At 35.3% G+C, this 25125-nt stretch overlaps 1 protein-coding gene across 6 annotated transcripts in view; it reads left to right on the forward strand.

Annotated features, from left to right (window-relative positions):
* UBE3A (ubiquitin protein ligase E3A) overlaps positions 1-25125 on the forward strand; it is a 92081-nt gene that overhangs the window by 25166 nt on the left and 41790 nt on the right. For 3 of the 6 annotated variants that reach the window (XM_032843094.1, XM_032843097.1, XM_032843095.1), the window contains one exon: positions 5210-5254. In XM_032843094.1, coding sequence (XP_032698985.1) covers positions 5253-5254 — 2 coding nt within the window. In that variant the 5' untranslated portion in view covers positions 5210-5252. Of the gene's footprint in view, positions 1-1802; positions 1923-3402; positions 3616-5209; positions 5255-25125 lie in introns of those variants that run through there. The other 3 variants (XM_032843098.1, XM_032843093.1, XM_032843096.1) reach the window with 3 other exon arrangements.

Consider the following 25125-nt stretch of genomic DNA (forward strand, 5'->3'; position numbering starts at 1 on the left):
TTTGTTCATCCTCAGGACAGCCCTCTGAAAAAGACACTATTACAGTCTTAGTTCTCCCTGTAAATGAAATGAGGCTCAGAATGGTTAAGAAACTTGCCCAAGAGTTGCCATCTAGTAAGTGACCAAATAGGAACTTGAATCCAAATTGGCTCTGGAGCTTGTTTGTGCTCTGTTGGACACCGGACCTCATAATAAAGGAGACTAGTAGAGAGAACTTGACTCAGTAATTTTCAAAAAACATGTCGCTCTTCAACGAATTAATTTACTTCAGTTGATTAGTTAAGAGATATTTTAACTTTATTATTTTTATATTGACAGATACGAAAGTTAGTCTTCTTTGGATCCTCTAAATCTACATACACATTTAGTCTTACGAGAGAGAACCCAAGAGGGAATGTTGTTCATTTCAGGAATGCCATTTCCTATTCCTCATGTGGCCTCAGTAATGTCCTAGGCTCTTATTAGGAGACATGTAACTATGATAGGGAAATTGTATTATTTCTTCCAAGGGTTAGGAGTCCCATTTATTGAAGTCACCTAAAGTTAATTATATATACTAAGGCCAGCCCTCACCCTTATTTGAATTCGAAGCCCAAGTGTATAGGATGCTGCAGAGGTCTGGGCCTAAGCACTGATATTTCAGCTCTTCTCTTGGTATTCTCAGGTACCTTACTATTTTATATTGAGTTCTGGGTCCATGCTGGTAACTACCTTCTATAGTTGTCTCTTGTCACTCTGAAGGTGTTAACTGTCAAGAATATTTGTTTCTCCCTCTTAATTTTCTCATTTTCCTTAGTTCACTTTTCAGATTTGGCCTGGATATACAGTTGGTAGGGAAATAATTAAGGGGGAAAACTAGCTGCACAAAACGAGTTCTCCATACTGGAATATTTCAGATGTGTATCTTTGCCAGAACTATATATAACATTAGGATGCCTGATGAACCATGACACTCAAGAAAGTTCAGCTAAGGCCAGGTAAGGGAATCAAAAGATCCTAGATTGAGGGAGGAGGACATATTTCTATATTTTGCCAATCTCTTTCATGAAATTAAGTACTAGTGGATTTGTGGCTGAGAAAGAATAGAACAGATTTTCATGAAATACTCAAGAGGTTTGAGCTAATGTTAGATTACCTTACTTAAATATAGAATAAGTAGGACTAGACTCACTGTCTCTCTCTGTGTGTGTGTGTGTGTGTGTATAATTATCTGTTAAGCATTTGGCTACCTGGAAAACCCTATGTCTCATTTAAACAATTGCCGTAATAGTGGGATCTCAATCCACATTCTCATTCTTTGCTCAATTACATATATATAACATGAAACTCTTGTATTGTAAGACCAAGAAATTCTAACCCTGGATAGGAAGTCAGTAGATCTGAGTTTTAATCTTTACTTCAGCACTAATTCTGAAGTCTTGGGCAAGTCAATTAATCACTCTAAGTCTGCTTAATTTGTTTTTTTGTTTGTTTTCTTAAATTTACTGTAGTATCTGCCCTAGTTAGGTAGAGCCAAAGTTCTCAGGAGACTCAAGCAAGATACTATTGACCAAAGTGCTTTGTAAACTGTAACACTCCATAAAAGTACAAGAGATTATCACCACATTTTCTAAAGAGAAGAAATCATTTAAGGGGATAAAAATAATGCTGGAAAATAGTCCTTAAAAACATTTCTATAATAATTACTCTTCTGATGAATGTTGCATTGACACTTAATTTGAAGCTTTGGAGATTATTTTTTGAACAGTGGATTGGATTTATATATTAAAGTGTTCTAACTAAAGATTTGTTTAATTTATTAGAGTTATTAAACCTACGCTCAGATCAAGTTAGCAGCTAGACTGGTGTGACAACCTGTTTTTAATCAGTGACTCAAAGCTGTGATCACCCTGATGTCACCGAATGGCCACAGCTTGTAAAAGGTAATTTTGAATGTTATTTTACAGCCTTTAAAAGGCTGTTATTGTAAAGTAAAATACATGCTATAAAAAATGAAGAAAATGTATAGTTGGCAGGAATGATGTGAATACCTAAGTTTTAATGTGCTTCTCCATTAAATATCTTTCCTAAAATAATTTTATGCTTTCCCTCCCTCCCCGGCCCCCAATCTATGTGCATAAGTAAACAGGAAAGTGTTTCTCAAAGATTTCAAGTTTTTAAGTAAACATGTTACTATGAACATTATAAAAACTATGAATTCTCAATGCGTATTTTGTGTGGTGAGAGTTTTAACTAAAATGCTGCTCTATAAAACTGGTATAATTTACTTTCCTAAAGAGTTACAGTGGAGGTTAAGGAGTGGCTTATAGGCTAGACAGGCTGCACCAGTTATTGGAAATGAGCCTCCATATGAGTGTTCTGGCTCATCCTGCAGTATTTAGATTTGGAGGCATTTTGTGATCACTTTTCTGTGATCCAAATCAAGACTTAAAATAGAGACTTCCAAGATTTATTTTTTATTTTCTAGTGTTACTTATTATTTGTTTTGAAATTTCTTTTCTCGTTTGTAAGTCTGACAAACTTTAGGCTAACCTAAGTCAGTACTTTCTGGGTCTCCCCCCCCCCCCCGATTATGTCCTGAATTTGGTAAAGTTAGAGCATGTACTAGATCCTTACTTCCCAAAACTGGACAGTAATGAGACTTTTTAGTGGCCAGGGTAAAGCTTGGAAACAAATGCTAGATGTTAGGTGATTTCATAGTTTTGGAAATGAATGCTAACTTTAGGATATATTTTGGTATTATATTATTTATAGTATTATAGAAATATAAGCAGAATGACTAGAAATTTATTCAGACATGTACTGTTATTACTGCAAGAAAAGTGTTTCTGTTAATTCTTTGTATATTCACTTTTCTTTTAATTAAAAACAGTTTGCGTTTTGAGTAGAAAACAACTTGGGCTAATAACAATGTTTATGAGACCCAGGATAGACCTGTTTCAGGGTAATACTCTTTCATCCCATTCTTATTCTTCTGTCCTCCTGTTAGACTGGATTGGTTTAAATCACTTGGTTTGACAAATAAATGGTTTTTGTAGCTCTCTTGAATATATGTTAATATTAAGCGATAATCCACTATTTTATAATTTGGTGACAGTTTGATGCTAATGTTTACATATTCTATTGTTTAGGGAACAGAAATTGGAAAAGAGTGTAGTTACCATTTGATGATGTATTTAACTTCTGTCCCATTTCTCAAAACTTTGTAGCAGTTATATATTGTGCTTCTAAGACTCCGATTTGTTTTCCTTCTGCTTGTGTCTTACCTTTTTGCAGTAGTATTTTAATTTTCCTGTCATTGTGTCCTCATTTTTTTCCCCTCTCTCTTTCTCTTTCCCTGTTAATTTTTAAAGTTTTGCCGCCTGCGTGTTTGAAAGCTTCTAATCTGCCTCTCTTCCTTAGTGCCAGCAGGTTTATTTTTTGTTTTGCAAGCCTGCTCTGCCTCCTTACAGTATGACATCTGATGCTGGAGGGTCGCACTTTCAAAAATGAGTCAGCTGGTACATGGGGTTATCATCAGTTTTTAGCTCTTCTGTCTGAGACATACAAACAAGTTTGGAAGCAATCTTGGGGTACTTACCCACAAGGCTGGTGGAGACCAGGTGTGTCACAAAGGTGATTTGCTTGCTCCCTGGGGAAGAGGGTGGAGTGAAATTTTTGCATTTGTGTCAGTGCCAAGTCACTGCCACCTCCAGCATGCCCCAATTTTTAGTTCTAATATGACTTTGTGCAAAATTGAAAATGTAAAGATACTTCAAAGAGGATCTAAAATATCAAAAATATTTGAGCTGCTGGAGTCTTGCCTTTTTTTTTTCTTTTTTTCTTTTTTTTTTTTTTTGCATTCTTGTCCTTGGACTCTGAATGAACTGCAGTGAGGGGTAATTTTGAAAGTCTAATAAATAAGATTTTTAAAAGCTAAGAAATGTGGAAAACAGTTTGATTCTTTTTCTTTTCTCTTTTTCTTTTCTTTTTTTTTTTTTGCTGGTGGCTCTGATTCTAAGATTCTTTTGTTAAAGTTGTTCACAATTTGAAGTCTCAAGTCAGTGATAAATTTACAGATCAGGTTGTAATGTCATTTGGAAAATTTAGTTTTTGATCTCTAAAAAAATTTTCTGAGAATTTGAGTTAGCAATCAATATTATGTTGATTTAACTTAGTATATATTGACTGATGCTGTTTATAAAACTGAATAGGGTAACAGGAATTTATTTTTTTAACTGCGTGGTAGGAATAGGCAAAATTCATTCATACCCCAAAATGAAAATAAGACTTTTTAATGTCTTAGAATTTTGAATATTTTTGTGCAAGATAGTAACAGTATATTAAAAAAGAATAGAAAACAACTGGCAACTTTTTATAACTGAAATCAGTTCACAGTTATCCATAGTAAAATTTTAATACCCCAGCTTGGTATACTTTTGATAGGTAGTGAGTGCATCTTGCCAATATATTTTCAGGGAAGGTTAATTTCATTGTTGAACCAAGATAATCATGATTAGAATGGTAAATCTGACTTAAAGTGTCTCAGAATTCACTAAGCCTATTAGATTAAATTATTTAGAGCAGAAGTTAGCAAACTTTTTCTCAATGGGCCAGATAATAAATAAATACTTTGGGCTTTGTGGGGCATATAGCTCTGTTGGAGTTTCTCAACTCTGCTCTTGTAGTATCAAAGCAGCCATAGACAATATATGTAAATGGATGAGTTGTGGCTGTGTTCTAATAATACTACAAAAATAGGTGCCTGACCCAGGCCTTAATGTGTTGTCCTAGGAAATAGTTCGCTGACCCCTGACCTACGTATAATTTGGGACTATGAATACCAGTGAATACTTTTAATATTTTGGATAACTAATAGTTGGCTGCAGAAAGTTCCATAGTTGTATGTTTTTATTATAAATATTTGACTTTGTGAATAATTATGATTTATTATACATTTTACTCCTTTGTATGTTGGTATCTAAATGTAGTGTTTACAGTTTCCTTTCCTTAAAAAAATGCACTGACTTTTTTATTAGTCCAGCTTTTATAATAAACGTGTTGAATGGCAATCTAATTTGATCACTTTTTTCTTCTGTTGAAATCTTTAGTTACTTTTAAAACTGTTAACAATTAAATCTTGTTTTCAAAATTATCTACTAATATAACATGTTGCCCCTTTTTGGAATACGGAATATTTTGCTTAACTTTCCTCAATTGCATTTTACAGATCACCAGGAGAACCTCAGTCTGACGACATCGAAGCTAGCCGAATGTAAGTGTAACTTGGTTGTGGCTGTGGTGTCTTCTGAGTTACCCTAGATTGCTTTAAAGGTATTAAATTATTTGAAAATAATTTCTAGTTATAAGAGAGGAATATATTAAAAAATAAATTGAGAGAGAATAGTGTACCTATTTTTCCTACCAAATAAATACCTCTAACCTTTGTACCATGTCACTAAAGTTCTACTTTTAGATAGATGAGGACCTTCTTTTTGTTTGTTTGTTTTCCTTTAAACCCCAACCCTATTGTATTTGTATTTAAATTTGTACACATTTGTATAATAGTCTGTACCTTGTGGAATTTGGTACTACTAGAGGAAAAACTTTGGAGTCAGACCTTATTGCAGTTTTTATATCATTGTTTTATTTTTTTTTTTAAATAAATTCTAGTGGTTTGATCCAAATCCCATTACAGTTGTATAAAGAAATAAAATTTTGTACTTATATTATTAAAAATCACATTAAAAAAAAAGTTGTAGACTCCTGGATTATAATGTGTTTTTGGTTACCTAGCAGTTGTGGGGAAATAGGGGAAGGAATTCAGGTTACTATTTTTCCTACCAAATAAATACCTCTCAACTTTGGTACCGTGTCACCAGATTTCTACTTTTAGATAGATAGTTGTAGACTCCTGGATTGTAATGTGTTTTTAGTTACCTAGCAGTTGTGGGGAAATATAGAGGGGAAGGAGTTCGGGTTAACGATCATTTATTAAACACTCCTTATTCAGCTGGTGATGTGTTGTGGATACAAAGATGTATAATAATTAGTTCCTAACCCGCAGAATTTTATAGTCTTCTCAGTGTGAAAGAAGCAAATCTTTAGTCCTTGTGGTAGAAGGATATCATTATGCAACAGGAACATAAGGGAGTACTGGTTACCTAGGTATACAGTAGGAACCTAATCCATGTGGTAGGGAAGTAGGTACCAGGGTAGGTCAAATTAAATCTTGAAGTGTAACTGGGAATTAGGTAGCAGAAAGCATTGGCAGGGTTATTCTAAGCAGAATTGTGAGTGAAGTTATACAGCAGCATAGTGAGCATAGGGAACAGTAGGCAGTTGAGGATTTTTACATCGTAAACTGAAAGGCCCAAAAATGAGGAAGGTAAGACTCAATGGAAGGGCTAGAGCTTTGCCTGCTATGTAGAAGACCTAGGCCTATTTCATAGGTATTTGGGAGTCAATAAAGAATTTGCTAAGGAAAGGGTAGTAAACCTTGTTAGACATAAAATGTTAATAGTTCTGGCAGCAGAGAAACAGAATTGAAGAGAAGTGTGTGGTGGTAGGATGACCAGGGCTTTAGCAGTTCAGTCAGTGAAAGCCTTAAAAAAAGACACTTGACATAATAGAAATTCAAGATAACATTCTCTCTGGCTGTAAGAAAAATGTTTAGAAAGTGAAATAGGTAAGACTTTAGAGTTGGTTATAAGAATTTAAGAAGTTTAAAGTAATGGGAAGGTGGTAATTATTGAAGCAAGGTTTTTGAGGTAGAAAGGGTTAGAATGAAGAATATAGGTATAGGGATTGCTCTTGAATAAGGGCAAAGACCCCATCTTGTTAAACTAGAAGGAGGTAAAGTTGGATATGTGATGTTAACTGTGTTTGTAGGTGAGAATGGGGAAGACAGGGTCATTTTTACCTGAAGTATTTTCTCAGTAAATTTGTTTAGGTCTGCTACACCACTGTTTCTGTCTCCTCTGAGATGATACTAGATAACTTCCTGAAAAGGAGGTTCAATTGTTGAGTAAGTTTAGAAACTGTAGTTAAACAGGTTTCTTTACTGAAAATAATGGAAATATACTTTAAAGTGCTGTTATACATTGTGAATCTCCAGGAAGCGATTATAAGATGTATTTCTCAAATTTGTGTGTCTATGTAACTTTTTTTTTTTTTTTGGTAAAATACATGTAACAAAGTTGACCAACTTTATTTTTAACTGTGTAATTCTCTTATGTTCATATTGTTGTGCAACCATTGCCACCATCATCTCTAACAACTCTTCATTGTGTAATACTGACACTACTATATCCTTTAAACAATAACTCCCGATACGCCCTTCTCCCCATCCTCTGGTAACCATCATTCTACTTCCTAGGTCTATGATTTTGACCATTCTATCTCATGTACCTGGAATCATTTTTATCTGTCTTTTTGTGATGGTTTATTTCACTTAGCCTAATTTCCTCAAGTTCACCCGCATTGTTGCATGTCAGAATTTTCTTCCTTTTTGTTAATTAATACTCTGTGTGTGTGTGTGTGTGTGTGTGCGCGCGCGCGCGTGCGTGTATGGCATTGTGTTTATCCTTTCACCCATTGATGGACACTTGGGTTACTTTCATGTTTTTGCAATCATGAATAATGCTCCCATGAACATGGGTGTACAAGTATCTCTTTGAGACCCTGCTTTCATTTCTTTGGGTATATACCCACAAGTGGGATTGCTGGATCATGTGGTAATTCTTTTTTTAAATTTTTTGAGGAATTTCTATACTGTTTTCTATAGTGACTGTACCATTTTATGTTCCAACCAAGGGTTAAAATTTTTCCACATTCTTGTCAGTACTTGTAATTATCTGTTTTTGATAGTTGCCATCCTAGTGAAGTTATTTTTTAATTGTAGCTTTGTGGCCATGTAACTTTGTAAGAAATATGTTTTAATAGTATTTGTGGAACACAGAGTTTGATTAGGGAACTTGAGGAGCCTGTGAAAACTTGGAAGAGTCTGGGGGAAATGAGTGAAGTAGAAGACCACGTAATACTGACTCTCATATGCTGCTGAGTGGCCCTTTGAAGTTAGGAAACTTATCATACTCGGAATTTCAAGACTTTTCTTTAATAGCCAGAAAAGAGGTATGGTATTTCAAGGTTGGGTGCTAGCAAAACAGATAGGATAGAACAACTAATGGCATGCGCGTAGGTTGTTAACACTGAAGTAGTTGAATTTATGTCATTGGTGATGGCCATAATTGGGTAAGTTATAAAAAGCTAGATAAGTCAAATAAATAGTTCAGTGTAAATGAAATTTTTTAGAACGATGTAGATGATGATGATCAAGGGTTGGGTGTTCAATATTCCTATGGTAGTGATTGGCTGACATAGAGAGAAGGTGAAGCTTTTTGAAGAAAGTCAAGTATTTTGGATGTGAGGGGAGCTCAAGTGTTGGGATAGATCATGAACATAGACATTGCAGTCAGCATGACCGTGATGTAACTGGGGGCAAAATGGAGCCTTTAGTGTAATGGGTATAATTTACCAGAAGAGAGGGTAAAGGTATTCAGGTAGATGACATGACTTTTGAAGTGTAAGTTGTGTTTGTGTTATTTTTTATTTTGTTTAGATGGACACTGTTTTAAATGCAAGGAATTAGAAGAGGAATAGTGGACTTACGGGTTTTAGTTGTCTATGAAAAAGTTCACAGAAAAGGGAAACAAGATAAGCAGTGTCTTTTGGAGTAATCCAGACTTTAGTGAAAGCTAAGAGGTTGGGGATTATATAAAACAGTTGAAGATTAGGGACAACCTGTATTTTAAGTGTTTTTCTAGAGATCTTAGTAGAGTTAGATTGGTGGGACAAATCAGTAGTAAAGAATAGGAAAGGGTAGGTGAAGCTTGGTGTACTTCGTAGTAAAAATCAAGGATGGCAAGAATCTGAGGCATGATAGGATATTGTCACAAGATTCCAGATGAAGCTCTGGTATTAAGTTCTGGTTGAGTTCAGCAAAAATCTTGACCATGTTAAGGTAGAGTAGCAGGAAATTAGACTTACCACAATGTCTTGATAACGGTGTGTAAGGTTCCAGACATAATCTCTGTATTATAGCTCTAAGTCTTCATGTCTGCCCCCATTTTTCAAATTCCTATACCTGTGGAAACCATACCAGGCAGTAGTTCAGTAAGGTGAATAGGTCAACGTTTATTCTACCATAATTTTGTGAGTCTTGATTTACAGAATAGGTAATGAAGGATTCTTGGTTTTACCTATGAATTAGTTATGATCTTTGATTAATGGCACCATCTTATATTTATTGAAGTATGATGTTTTGGACACTTGGAGACACGTTTGCATTTGGCATGTTTTAACTAGGGAGCATCTTGGGTGAATTTTAAAGGGTAATTATATAAAATTAAAGACTATATGTATTTGTTTTGAGGAATTCTTAGTGTTGTCTATTCTCTAGGGTGCAGAAAAACAGTAAGAATTTTCAACATTTGCATGCCATTCTATTATAGTCTAACCTAGAAATAGAACTAACACAATAATCCAGATCTTTTTTTTTTTTTAAAGATTTTATTTATGTATTTGACAGAGATCACAAGTAGGCAGAGAAGCAGGCAGAGAGAGAGGAAGGGAAGCTGACTCCCTGCTGAGCAGATAGCCCGATGTGGGGCTTGATCCCAGGATTCTGGGATCATGACCTGAGCCAAAGGCAGAGGCTTTAACCCACTGAGCCACCCAGGCACCCCAATCCAGATCTTTTTATCCAGTTGTGTGTATATTCTCTCTGTAGTTTGTTTAAACTTATGTATTAGTGGCATCTTTTTGCACATAATAATTTAGATTCTTTAATTTTTTTAATGATTTCAAAGCAGTTTCTAATAACTACAGATTTCTTATCCTTTGGTATTTACTCTCCACGCCTGTATTTAATCCTTAGGTTGTTTTCCGGTGTATAACGAAGACAGTAAATGGAACAAGGGTAGGAGTATCAGTTGACTTAGGGTTCAGTATATATCAAGGCTATGTAAATAAATACTTAGTTTTCTATAAATGTTGTATGACCTAGGACCCAGACTTTCTAGGTAAGAGCTTTATCAGCTCTCATATTTTTACCTCCAACTCCGACTTACCCTCTAAATTGTAGACTCATATATCTAGTAATTGAATGTCTGATTTTCAAACTTATCAAGTCCAAAATAGCTCTTCATTTTTATCCTCTCAAATCTACTTGTCTTGTTATTTTGCCATCTTAGTTGGTCGCAACTCTTTTTTTTCTTCCAGTTTATCCAAAACTTTAGAAGCATCTTTGATTTCTATTCGTCTCACTCAAATTATCAGCAAATCATGTTGACTCCACCTTGAAAATACCATAATTCAACCACTTGTCTTTTTATACCATTTCCACCTCTGTCACTCTTATTAAAGCCATCATCTCTTGTCAAAAGAATGCAGTTGTTTCCCAGTAGTCTTGCTGCTTCCATCCTTGCTCCTTTCAGTGTATTTTCTATGTAGCTGCCAGAGTGATTTTTTTTTTAAGATGTATTTATTCTAGAGAAAGAGAGAGGACATGAGTGGGAGAGGCATAGGGAGAGAGAATCTGAAGCAGACTCCATGCTGAGCATGGAAGCCTGACACAGGGTTCTATGCCACAACCCTGTGATCATGACCTGAGCAGAAACCAAGAGTTGGATGCGTAAGTGACTGCACCACGTAGGCGTCGCCACAGTGATCTTTTTAAAACTAAAGTTAAACCATGTTATATATGCTCAAAACCTTGCAAGGGCTTCCCATCTTAGAATAAAATCTGAGGATATGTAAGGCCCTGTATGAGCTTCCTTGCTTTTGTGTGGCCTTTCCATTTCTCTTGCTCATCTTTGCACTGGCTTTATGTCTTGTCCTTATGCTTTCATGTTCTTAAGACTTGTGCCATTTGTTTTTGACTCCTCTCTGATAATCCACATGGCTTCCTTTTATTTGCCTCAGAGCTCTCTGCTTAAATGATGCCTTATCAGAAAGGCCTTTGTTGACCAACTTTATCGAAGAATGGTCATGTTCTGTGTTCTCTATTAGCCTTACCCTGTTAGATTTATCATCATGGGATTTAATGTCACTTGATTTGTTGCATATTGATTTCTTTGTTGTCTGGTTCATTTAATTCTAGGGTGGAAGTCTAATGAGAGTGCCTGGTCTACAATAGATAATAAATACTTATATAAAAAAGTGAAATTACTAAATTAATGCAAAATGTTTATTTCTGCCTTTTTAATTCCCTTATAGAAATGTAGGAAGAATTTTATGGCATCATTTTATATGTAAATAAGTAATAAGTATGTAAACAGCCCATAGAACTTGTGTAGTAGCACCTGATTTTCAGTTGTGGAAGTTTCTTTTGATGTATCTTCGAGTTCAGAGTTTCTTTCTTTAGTTTCTAGTTTGTTATTAAGCTCATCAAAGATTTCTGTTACAGTGTTTTTGAACTCTGGCTTTTTTGGTTTGGGTCTTTGGTTTTTCTTTGCTTAAATTGTTCAGCTGTTCTTTCATGCTGTTTACTTTATCTATTAGATCCCTTTCATATCAATCACAGGTGTTTTAAGTTTTTGGTGTGATAATTCCAACATCCCTGCTAGATTTAGTTCTCACGCTTGCTATCTTTTCAGACAGGTGTTTTTTTTTGTTGTTGTTGTTTTTTTTTTTTTGCCTAAAGGCAAAATTATGCCTCATAGTTTTTCTTGATAGCTGGGTATGACTTCCCAGGTAAAATGAATTGCTATAAGTAAGCCTTTAGTAATATGGTGGTGAGGTATAGGGGAAAGGAAGCATTCTATAGTCCTGTTTCAGTCTCAGTCTTCTAGTGAGCCTGCCTGTGTCTCAGGATTGTGAACGTCACAAATATTTCTCATTTTTTTTTCCCTCCTCTCCTAAGTGGGACAGGATGACTAGAGTGGGCTAGAATTGGATGTTTCTCTTACACAGGTCAGTTAGGGTCTGAGAATACCTGGCAGACTAGGCTTGGGTTAACTAGTTTCTTCTGAGGCCAAGCCTTGTTAAGAATAAAGCGCTCTGGTGTATCTCTTAACGGTTCCTTTTTCACTCCCCTGCTAGAAGCATGAGGGGATTTTTCTCCAACATTTGCTCTGAGAATGTGGTCGAGCTTCTTGATGTAAATAGCACAAAATTGTGGGTGATCTGCTGGGACTAGGCCCTCTAGAGTTTTTAACAATTAAGACTTTTCTGTGCTGAACCTACAGGAATTTGTGCATGAAGTTTAGGTTTTCCTGTCCCATCACAGGTTCCTCTGGCAATTTCCTGCTCTCTGCTTCAGTAAGGCATGACTCCCTGCATTTGCCTTTCTCTCTAGTCTTTGGAGCAGCAGTATGTTCTGTATTCTTGTCTCTCTCAATAGAAGAAGAGTTATTCATTTTTTAGTCTATTTAGCTTTTTACCTGTTACTAGATTGGGGTAGCAGCTTCCTAGCTCTTCTGTGTGTAACTGAGAAGTCAGAAATTGAGATATAGCTTGGATGCTTTTATTTTCTATATGAAGTGGGAGGAAAATATTTCTGTATGACTTCCAGTTGAGGTATACTTAGTGTGTATAATAGCGTTTATGGATTAAATAACATCTTGAAGTACATTCTGAAGTAAAAGATACAAATTTGAATTGAATAGAGATCTTTTTTCATGATCCTCTCATAGATTCTGATGTCATGTTCTTTGCATATTTTTTTTTATACTTCTGATATACTTACGAAACTGGGAGGCTTTTAAAAAAATACTTATTTTTGTTCCATTTTGTCTTAAATTCCAGTATAATTAACATACAGTGTTAGGTCAGTTTCAGATGCAGTATAGTGATTCAGTAGTTCTTCGCATTATTCAGTGCTCATCACAGTAAATATATGCTTACAGTCTCCTTTACCTGTTTCTTCTCTCTCCCCCTTCTTGGTTACCATCCCTTCTGGTAACCATCAGTTTGGATCTCTGTAGTTAAGAGTCTGTTTTTTGGTTTATGTCTTTCTTTGTTTCGTTTTCTTAAATTTTGCATATGAGTGAAATCGTACAATGTTTGTTTCTCTCTGACTGACTTACTGCACTTAGCATTATACCCTTTAGATCCATCCATGTTGTTGCAAATGGCAAGATTTCATTTTTTTTTTATGGCTGATACTCCATTGTGTGTGTGTGTGTGTGTGTGTGTAGATACTAGATGTATAGATACACACACTCCACATCTTTATCCATTCATCTGTTGATAGACACTTGATTGCTTCTATATCCTGGCTATTGTAAATAATGCTGTAGTAAGCGTAGTGTGCAAATATCTTTTTGAATTAATGTTTTCATAGGTAAATACCCAGTAGTGGAATTACTGTATCATATGGTAATCCTATTTTAAATTTTCTGAGGAAACTCTATACTGTTTTCCATGAGTGGTTGCACAGTTTGCATTCCAACCAACAGTGCACAAGGGTTCCTTATTCTGAAACTGGGAGGCGTTATGGTTAAATACTATAAAAAGGTAGGGTGAATTGACACTGTTATCTAGATAATATCAGAAGAGAAATTGAAGGATTTTTATGAAAGTTTCATGATTTGCTAGGTTCTGAAAATATAACTGTAAAGAAGTTATTTGGTCGTGTGTCTCAGGGAGCTTACCATTTAAATAATAGGCAATTATAATGAGGTGTACTGAGTAGGTACAGGTTGCTGTGGGAGCAGAGAAGGGGTATGTAATCATCTTGGAAATGATATCTAAGCTGAGTCTTTGAGAATGACTTGGTATAAACAGAGATCATAGTATTCTAGGCAAGAAGAAAACTTTTGAGACCTGGAGCCAATGAAGACAGCAGGAACAAATCCTTTGAACTGTAGAAGTTCAGTATCGCTGGAATGTAGATTTAGGAGATGGGGGAAGGGTGCCAAAAAATGTAGCTGGAAGAGAAAGCCTTGATCAGATAGTGAAAGGCCTTGACACTACTGAAAAGTCCTGGGTTTTCTGATAGATGTGGGAGGTAGTGAAAAATGTCAGGCATAGAAGTCGCCTAAGTCATAGCCTGTTTACTTTTCTACCAAATGAAGCATCATATAAGCTTATATACATTCTCTTTTATCTTTTTTTTTTTTTTTTTGAGGATGGGTGATTGGGAGAGGGAGAGAATCTTAAGCAGGCTTCACACCCAGTGTGGAGCTTGCAGGCTGGATCTCCTAACCCTGAGATCATGACCTGAGCTGAGATCAAGAGTCTGACTGAGTTACCTGGGCAACCCTATACGTTCTCTTTTAAATAGAGGGTATCAAGCTTCTTGTTCCTGGTAGAGATGGATGAGTAGATGGACTGCATCTGGCTGAGTCTTCTCAGAAAGTAGAATGAGCAAAACCTGGCCATTTTTGTTGAGATACTCTAATAAAAGGGTTTTTAGAATCAATGTGAAGTATGCATTTTATTTATTATATCTTAATATGTCCCTAAAAAGGTTTTAGGAAACATTAATGGAAATGGTGTACTTTTATTACAAAGAACTTACTAGCTATAAATGGGATTCAAAGCTAAAAGAGGTCAATGAAAAGAAAAAGGATGCCATTACCCCTAAGTTATTTAAAAGCAGGACTTTCTGATATACTGGGTCCTTTTTTGGCTTCTCCAATCTCTTTCCTAGGATAATTATAAAAGGATACAACATAACAAAAACCATTGACCGTAGGCTAATGAATGTTCATGGTTTTTGTTATTTCAGTTATTTCAGTTGTAGTACTACCTTCTACCCAGTTACCCACGACAGAAACCTAGGCATTTAGCTCTTTCTGCCCTTTTTGGACCTACAAACTACATCTTTTAAAAATTTCTTGTAGTAGTTTTCTTCTGTCTATTCCTGCTACTACTACTTTCTTTCCCTGGTCTTTTACAGTAGTCATCACCTAACTAGATTGCCTGCCTCCACTTTTGCCAGCTTTGGTCCCAGTTTACAAAAATGTAGTTAATCATAAAAGCAGATTTGACTTAGTCACTTACTTGCTTAAATCCTTTTGTGACTTGTATTGCAGGTGTTCGTATTCAATGGTTTATGAATGGTATATGAATCTTCCAAACTTTTTGCAAGATGGAATACATGTGCATTTTATGGGGAGAAAGTCGTCTTTATTGATTACTCCTCTGCTGACTAAAATCAGAATTCCTTATTTCTTACAGAGTCTCATAATCTGGCTCCTCCTTGCTACTTCATATTTTTGAGTCCTTTTTTTGAACTTTTATACTCTTGAACCTAAGTTATCATAAGCTGTTCTCAGACCTTTGTGCCTTTACTCCCTCATTTCCTTCTTACCAGAAACATTGTATTTTTTGTGTGTCATCAGCTACTAATCATCCTTATCTTGGCTAAGTTGCCTTTCTTTAAATTGCCATACCTCTATATTTCCTATGATATTAAAGTCATCTGGCTTTTACCTCCTTAAACAGTAAGTTTCTTGAGGAAAGCGCCCATATGAAGGTAGTCAGAGGACCCGTAATAGTACTAGATTCTCAATCAGAGTTTGAACTATGCTGAAGGAGACATTTGGAAGCCATCAGGTATTACCTTGAAAGAAGATGAAATAGCCCAGAGAGAATTTAAAAGAGAAAGTCTCTCATGGCTGGTCCCTGGAGAGTATAAACATTTCCAGATTAGAAAGGGAAATCTGAAGAACAACCAGAGAGAAAGGAGGAAATCAGGAAAATAGTGTCCGGAAAGCACGCAGTAAATTTCCAGAAGGTCTACATTTCTCAGCAAGGTTAAACAAAATAAGGAGTGAAAAGTGATGACTCAGCAAGAATGGTTTCTACATCACTAGATAGAGAGGCTAGGTTATAGATGCAGCAAGCCTTGACCTGTTTGTTTCCCACACACTGTTATCTTGTTCTCCACTGAGGCTTCTGGACTATTGTTATTCTCTCAGCATGAAAATTCCTGCTCCTTTGAAGCTACAATGTGTATATCTCCTCTGTCTTTATTGTTTGGTGACCTCCCAGTCACTTCACAGCCTTTGAGGAACTCATACTCTTCCACTCTAACCCCAGATCCCTGAAGTCTTTGTTTATATGCTTAACTTGGAACTCTCTAGCATTCCCCAACCATTTTATCTTCAATAATCTTGACCTCTGCTTTGCTGCACCTTCCTATTCCCTTGGGCATGCTAATGTTTATTGTTAAATATTAATTAAAACACCCATTTCAGGTTGTTGTCTTTTTATGCTTTCTTTCTTACTTTCTCTCATCCCATCTGTTTTTCCTTATCTTTGAGTTTTAGCCTTCTGGTTCTTCTGCTTCCTGGCATAGAATGTTCAGACCCAAGAGATTAAATAGATCATATTCTGTATGTTCCCTTTTCACTCTGTTGGTTATTTCCTTTGCTGTACAGAAGTTAAGTTCATTGTAGTCCTATTTGTTTACTTTTTGCTTTTGTTGTGTATGCTTTTGGTGTTATATTGAAGAATGTATTGCCAAATCCAGTATCATGAAGCTGTTTCTCTGTGTTTATTTTGGGAGTTTTATAATGTCAGGTTTTATGTTTAGGTCTTTAATCCATTTTGAGTTAACTCTTTTTTTTAATGTAGTATGAGATGTAAGGGTCCAACATTCTTTTGCATATGGATATCCATTTGTGGGAGAGACTCTCCTTTTCCCATTGTATAGCCTTGGCACCTGTGACAAAGCTCATTTAACTATATATTATGTAAGGGTTTATTTCTTGCTTCTCTGATGTGTTCCATTGGTCTGTGTGTCTTATCTTTATGCCAGTACCATACTGTTTTGATTTCTGTAGCTTTGTAAGATGTTTTGAAATCAAGACGTTTGAGATTGACTTTTTTTTTTTTCCCCTCAAAATTGTTTTTGGTCTTTGGGTTCCACTGAGATTCCATATCCAGGAATTTTAGATTTTTTTATTATTAAAAAATGCTGTTGAGATTTCAAAGGAATTAAATTGAATATGTAGATTGCTTTGGGTAGTATGGACATTTTAACAGTATCAAGTTTTACAATCCATGAACACAGGACCTTTACATTTGTGTCTTTAGTTTCTTTCAGCAGTATTTTGTAGTTTTCATTGTACAATAGTCTCCCCTTATTTGTGGTTTCAGTTACCCATGGTCAGCTGTGGTCTGGAAGCAGATGATTCTTCTTAAAATATTATCAGAATAGTAGCCTAACACTACATCACAGTGCTTATGTCATTCGTCTCACTTCATTTCATCATGTAGGCTATTTTACCATTTTCACATCATCACAGGAAGAAGGGTGAATATAATAAGATATTTGGAGAGAGAGAGCGAGAGAGACCACATTCATGTGACTTTTATTATATTGTTGTAATTGTTCTATTTCATTATTAGTTATTACCGTTAGTCTCTTAACCATGGCTAATTTATAAATTAAATTTTATCATAAGTAAGTATGTACAGGAAACGAAACATACATAGGGTTTGGCACTCTTGTGGTTTCAGGCATTCATCAGGGGCCTTGGAATGTATTCCCCAATGGATAAGGATGACTGTAATACAAATCTTCCACCTCTTGGGTTAAATTTATTAGTAAAGAATTTTATTCTCTTTGATGCTGTTGTAAATGAAAATATTTTTAAAATTTCCTTTCGTTCATTGTTTAGAGAAGCACAGTTGGTTTTTGCATCGGTTGAGTTTTATATCTTACGACTTTACTAAATTTGGCTTATTAGTTCTAATAGTTTTTTTGTGAGGTCTTTAGGATTTTCTACATAAAAGATCATGTCATCCGCAAGCAGAGATAATTTTGTTTCTTCCTTTACAGTTTGGATGCCTTTATTTATTTTTCTTGCCTGATTGCTCTGGCTAGGATTTCCAGTAGTGGTTTAAAAAGAATTGGTGAGAGCTGGCATCCCTGCCTGTAGTTCCTGATTTTAGAAGGAAAGCTTTCAGTTTTAAACCATTAGGTATAATCTTAGCTTTTCATATATGGCATTTATTATGTTGAGGTAATTTCCTTCCTTGTCTAGTAATGTTTAGGAATTATTACTATGTTAAAAGTGTTTATTATAGTAAAAATACTGATTTATAGTTAAAATTTTTTCCCTGAAAATTATGTTTTGTTCTCTAGTAAATGGTTTATTGGTTGGATATGGTAATAATGACTTCACCATCATAGATTCAGTCTTGAAATAATCTGATATTTTGTGCAATTCCATTTTAACAGACCCAACTTGAAACCTACCATAACTGTGTCACAGATGTCTTATGTCATCCATTTCTAAGAGGTGTAGTATATCTAGAATACCATTGTTCACTCTTCCAAAATTTTTATGTTAAATGCAACCTTGAGGGAGGGGATGGAATGTTTACAAAGGCAACATCCCAGAAGGAACAAAGAGAGAAACTTACTTTGAGAAACCACTAGGTAAGTGGTTGTTAGCTTTGTAGACATTATATAAGCCTTTTATCTTTGGCTTCTTACCTCCTCGCATCTTTATTTAACTTCATATTCAATTAAAGTCACTCTGCTTTGACTCTTTTTTAATCTTTGCCTTTTTAATTCTGTACCTTCTCTTAGTTTTTTTTTTTTTTTTTTTAAGATTTTATTTATTTATTTGACAGAAATCACAAGTAGGCAGAGAGGCAAACAGAGAGAGAGGGGGAAGCAGGCTCCCTGCTGAACAGAGAGCCCGATCCAGGAACCCTGGGATCATGACCTGAGCCAAAAGCAGAGGCTTAACCCACTGAGCCACCCAGGCGCCCCGCATTAGTTTTTATGATGCATGTCACAGTTAACTATTCCTTTAATGTTCTGTCATTTTTGTCTTTAACTCTAATTTCAATCTTGTTTGCTCATTGTTCACTAACACATCTTCACTTTAGGACAATAGCAATTTTTTTTTTTTTTTTTTTTTTTTTTTTTTTTTTTAAGATTTTTTATTTGTTTATTTGACAGACAGAGATCACAAGTAGGCAGAGAGGCAGGCAGAGAGAGAGAGGAGAAAGCAGGCTCCCTGCTGAGCAGAGAGCCCGATGCGGGGCTCGATCCCAGGACCCTGGGATCATGACCTGAGCCGAAGGCAGAGGCTTTAACCCACTGAGCCACCCAGGCGCCCCGACAATAGCAATTTTTGTGGCTTCATCTTCATTCTTATATTCATTATGTATTTTCTGACTACCCGTTAAGTTTAAGATCTTTTTGCAGCTTTCATCTTTTACATTGTTGGCAGCCATTTCAGTGGTTCTAACCCCAATGGCCTGCCATTGGCATAGGAATATTTAACATACTTCTAGTATTTGTCTCCATGAAGGTAAATTAAGTTGCTATGGATAGTTACTGCCAGCTTATAACTTTTATTTTTATTAGTATTGTAGGCGTTTTTGTTTGTTTTGTTTGTTGAATATTGGATTGATTCAAAAATTAGATTTAAAGTCAGTCAACACAGTATTAGTGCCATTGATAACATGTTGGTTTTCCTTTTTCATCCACCAGTGGCTGAAACCATTTCTTCTGGCTGTTGACTGCTCTGAAAAGTTACAGTTATGGTGGCAGTATTTTCTCCCAGTATTTTATTTTGAAAACTTAACAAACATGCAGCAAAGTTGAAAGATTTTTGCAATTGACACAATAAGCCTATCATCTAGATTTTACTAATAATGTTTTATCACATATCCTTTTGTCTGTCAGCGTATCATTCCATCTTTTTTTTTTTCCCCCTCATGCATTTCACATTGCTGACCTCAGTGTCCTTACCTCTCAGGTGAAACTATTTTTTATAGATTTCTGTCAACTTTTCTAGAGTAACTTTGGCCTACCACATGTAATTTTATTTGTAGAACAAATTGAGCCTTACAAATAAAATAAGTAAATAGAAAGTGTTGTCTGTTTTAAGTGCATATTTTCACTTGTCTACTTTAACTTTGAGAGCTTTCTCACTGGACGATCTCACTTGCCCTCCATCATTATTGACTCAATAAGAAAAGTACGTGAAACGTGAGGAAATTATAGAAAGTAAGCCATATTTTTAACTTTTTGAGGAAACTCCATATTGTTTTCCACAGTGGTTGTGCCAGTTTGCATTCCCACCAGCAGTGCAGCAGGGGTTCCCCTTTCTCCACATTCTTGCTAACAACTTGTTCTTTGTGTTGATTTTAGCCATTCTGACACAGGTGATACCTTATTATAGTTTTGATTTGTACTGCCATGGTGATGAGTGATGTTGAACATCTTATCATCTGTCTGTTGGCCATATGGATGTCTTTGGAAAAATATCTGTTCATGTCTTCTGCCCATTTTCAAATTGGATTATTGTTTTTTTGGGGGGGTGTTAAGTTCTTTATATATTTTGCATACTAACCCTTTATCAGATCTGTCACTTGCAAATATCTTCTCCCATTCTATGGGTTGCCTTTTAGTTTTGTTTGTTGTTTCCTTTTCTGTGCAGAAGTGTTTTATCTTGATGAAGTCCCAGTAGTTCATTTTTGCTTTTGTTTCCCTTGCCTCAGGAGACATATCTAGAAAGAAGTTGCTGTGGCCAATGTCAAAGAGGTTACTGTGCATGTTCTTCTCTAGGATTTTTGTAGTTTAAGTTTGACTGCTAGGTATTTACCCAAAAAATACAAAAACACTAATTCAGAGGGATACATGCACTTCAGTATTTATATTAGCATTATCTGTAATAGCGATATTACGAGAACAGCCCAAGTGTCCAATAACTGATGGATGGATAAAGAAGATGTGGTATATATACACAATAGAATGTTACTCAGCCATAAAAACAGAATAAAATCTTGCCGTTTGCAGCACCATGAATGGAGCTCGAGAGTGTTTTGCTAAGGGAAATAAGTCAGAGAAAGACAAATACCATATAGTTTCACTCATAGGTGGAATTTAAGAAACAAAACCAACAAACATGAGGGGGAAAAGAGCGAAAAACCAAGAAACAGACTATAGAGAACAAACTATAGCACAACTATAGAGAACAAACTGAGAGGAGATGAGTGGGGAGATCAGTTAAATAGGTGATGGGAATTAAGGACTGTACTTGTCACAAGCACTGCGTGTTGTGTGGAAGTGTTGAATCACTGTATTGTACACCTGAAACTAATATACACTATCTGTTAACTGACTGGAATTTAAATACAAACTTTCTAAAAAAGAAAGTAAGCCATAGCTCCTCTTCTCTTGTAATTTTGATTATGAGTGGCAGATAAGGTGTCCCTAAAGGGATCTGGTTATGGAAGGAGTCTCTTCATTTCTTTCCTTTTTTCTATATTGTTTTGTTCTTTTTCTTTTTTTCTCTTGTCCTCCTTTTTCTTTCTTTTTCTCTGCTTTAATCATAGGCAGGGAAAAGTACACATCTTGCTATATTGATTTGCAGAGGAGAAAGTGAGCAGGCCATGTGCTTAGATGGAAATGTCACAGAAAGTAAAGAACACAGACTCTAAATTAAGAGTTGGGAAATTTTTTCTGTAAAGGGCCAGGTGGGATTTATTTTAGGATTTGCAAGCCGTACAGTCTCTTCAAACTACTCAACTCTGCTTTTGTAATGCGAAAACAGCCATAGACAATAATTAAATTAATGATCTTCGTTATGTTTTAATAAGAATTTTGGTCACTGAATTTGATCTTCATATAATTTTGCATATCACAAAATATTTTTTTCTGATTTTGTCAACCATTTAAAATTATGAAAACCATTTTTATCTTGGGGGCTATAAAAACCAGGTGCAGGATAGATTTGGCCCATAAGCTAAGATTTGGTGACTCCTACTATACAGTACTCCTGTACAACTTACTTATTTATAAAAAGATCATTTATGTACATATTCCCAACATAGAGGCCTTCTATATGCTCTAAATTAGATGGGGATACAGAATTGTACAGAGATAATTCAGGGTATCATTGGTGTGAGTAAAGAAGAAAAAATGTTTAATATGATTGATTCTGCTGATAACGTGGAAGTTCTGGCATGGCCTCTTTTCAGTCCTGTCTCACCTGTGTAGCTTCTGTTTCTAGTTCTTGGGCAGAGAAGTGGACTGAATAGAGGGGCCTGCTTTCTTCTGTCTGATATTAAATCTCCCCTTAGTGGTATTAAAACCCAGGTTTGAGTCAAGTCTGGGCTCAAATCTCTTACTAGATTTGTAACTTGTTATGTAACTGCTCTGAGCATCAGCACAATGATGTTTTATATAGCTAATTCATAAACTTAGATCTTAGTAATAATCATAACAGTAATAGCAGCGAACTCATCCTGGTGCTTACTAGATGCCAGGCAGTATTCTTACTGTTTTATATACATTAACTCATTTAATTCTCTCACACCCATGATAATTGTTAATGTATACCATCACTTTAATCATGAGGAATCAGAGACACAGAAATGTTAAGTAACTCATTTAAAGTTACATAGTTATAAGTGGCAGAGCCAACATGTGAAGTTGGGGAGCCTGGCTTCAGAGTGCAAGCTCTTAACTGGTAGGGCTTACAGCCTTTCCAGAGTGGGAACATCTATAGCACATCGGTTCTCAAGAAATTACAGATACATTAACTTTACAGAATGTTGTGGTATTTTTTCCTTAAAAAATTTGGTATACTTATGAGGTAGTGGATATGCATAAATATGAGATTCAAAGTTTTGATTTTTCAGGGTTTTGCTTTTTTTTTTTGATTACATATTATTTATGGGGAATTTTTTTTTTTCTAAAGGAGTTTTTAGTACTACTGTTGTTAAGAATTATTTTGAAATCAGTCACTTTCTGTGAGACAATTTAGTGGAAATGACTTAGACTCCAGAGCCAAAAGACCCCTGACTCCTGTTCTTGTCCTGATTCTGCATTTTCCTTCATGTGATCTTGAGTACTTGATTTTATATCAGTTGTCTCCTTTGGCTGTGAACTGAAGGTAATCCTCACCATGGGATTCAAATGAGATAACCTACACCAGAGTGCATAGTATGTTACCAGACACTCATCAATCACTAGTACTGTGTTTGCCTATCTCTTATGTAGAATAACCTAAACTTTAGAACTGAAAGGTGGGAAAACTGAGGCTCAGAGAATTACTTGTTTAGGATCTTACAGGTTTTTAGAGGCAGAAGGAGCTGTCATGTAACTCAGATCTGCTAATTTCTCAGTCTTGTCCTATTTTTGCTGTTCACACTCCTTTATGGATTACACACAGAAGCATTAGGTAATATGACTCGGTTTTGGGGAAGTTTTTCTTAGGACAAAACCTGATACTCTTATTAAGAAAATAACTAGTGTTTGGTATTTTGAATTTTGATAATTAATCATTAAAAACTCATAGACAATTTAGTAAGCTTTGAGGCTATTCAAAAATCATGTATTTGTATATATATCAAACTAGTATTTAGTATTTTGAATTATAATTAATCATTAAAAAGTCATATGGACAATTTAATAAGTCTTGAGGCTATTCAAATCAAAATGTTAATACATTTTTCCATATTTTTTTAGACTTTTTAAGACATTATAATTTTAAGACTTTGATATATGTTCATAATTTTCCTACAAAGTAGAAATACATTCCATTTACTTTTTTTTAGGGAAAGCTACTGTATTTCTGGAGAAGATGGTATTATTAATCTCCCATTCTTTAATAAATGATAGCAACATATGGTATCTATAAATCTTCTAGGTTCTGTATTTCTTTCTTTACATGTTGTTACTTTACTGTTTTGCATGGTGATATATCTGGAATAATCTTTAATTTTCAGAAATTGGATTGTTTGTAGGTACGTGTAATAAAATAGGTGATGCCCATGCAGTTTTTAAGTGTGTTTTGTAGGGTTTTTTTTTTTCTTTCTCTCTTTGCATGCATGGGTTTTGCATGGAACATTTGAAAAATAGAAGCATCAGAATGAATTGAATGTTTTTGAATTACAGTTGACCCTTGAACAACATAGGTTTGAATTGTGCGGGTATATATATACCCGCACAAATATATATATATTTTTTACATGTTGATAAATCCGGACAGTACTATAAATGTATATTGTCTTCCTTAAGATTTTATAAATATTTTCTTTTCTCTAGCTCACTTTAATGTAAGAATATAGTATATAATACATATAACATATGAAAGTGTTAATTGCCTTTTTATGTTATTGGTAAGGCTTCTGGTCAGTAGTAGGGTATTTGAAGTTAAGTTACAGGGGAATCTAAGCTTATATGCAGATTTCAACTGTGCAAGGGGGTTGTACCTCTGATGCCAACATTGTTCAAGGGTTAATTGTGCTAGTCTTTGTCACTTACCATGATAGTTTAGAGACAAAGTTCTACTTTTGAGACAAAAGTCTTATCTACTGCTCATTTGCCTTCATGTTCAGTTTCTCATGATTAACAAGATATAGCTCACAATTAACAAGATGTGAACTCTATTGCCATTTGCCATTTAGTCTTACATGTTAGTAAGATAATTGTGGAACATTTAGAGAGTCAAATAATTTTTTTTAATAGTTTCGATTTTTTGTAGTTTTTATTCCCATGCATGTGAATTTCAGACCAAAAGGAATAGCTATGAATTATGTTTCTTTGGATCCAGTAGATAACTTTTTTTAAGTTACGGTAATCTCACATTATCAGACAGAAGAAGCGTAGATCTTAGAGTTGAATAAACCATAAAGATAGATATTGTAGCTTGGCTTCTTGCTTGATGAAATGATCTCTTCTTCAGTATCTTTTTTTTTTTTTTTTAAGATTTTATTTATTTATTTGAGGGTGAGACAGTGAGAGAGAGCATGAGCGAGGAGAAGGTCAGAGGGAGAAGCAGACTCCCCATGGAGCTGGGAGCCCGATGTGGGACCCGATCCCGGGACCCCGGGTTCATGACCTGAGCTGAAGGCAGTCGTCCAACCAACTGAGCCACCCAGGCGTCCCACTTCTTCAGTATCTTTGCAAGCTCTGCTAGAACAGCCAGTTAAGAACGTGAATCTACATATTTTAGGTTCTTGTTGTAGTAGTGAAACAAGACTTTGCCCTAAGGGAACTTAAAATACTCCATGTTCCTATGACATGGCATTAATGAGCAAGTTCAGTGACATGTTTTAGGTTCAGCATTATATGCTCAGAATCATTTTCTTGTAGTATAACACAGCTTTGGATATTTCATTTATAAGTTTATTTTTATATCTCTCATGGTAGAAAAT

Source organism: Lontra canadensis, unplaced genomic scaffold, assembly GCF_010015895.1.
Source record: "Lontra canadensis isolate GAN:19392208 unplaced genomic scaffold, GSC_riverotter_1.0 scaffold135, whole genome shotgun sequence".
Taxonomy (NCBI): Eukaryota; Metazoa; Chordata; class Mammalia; order Carnivora; family Mustelidae; genus Lontra; species Lontra canadensis.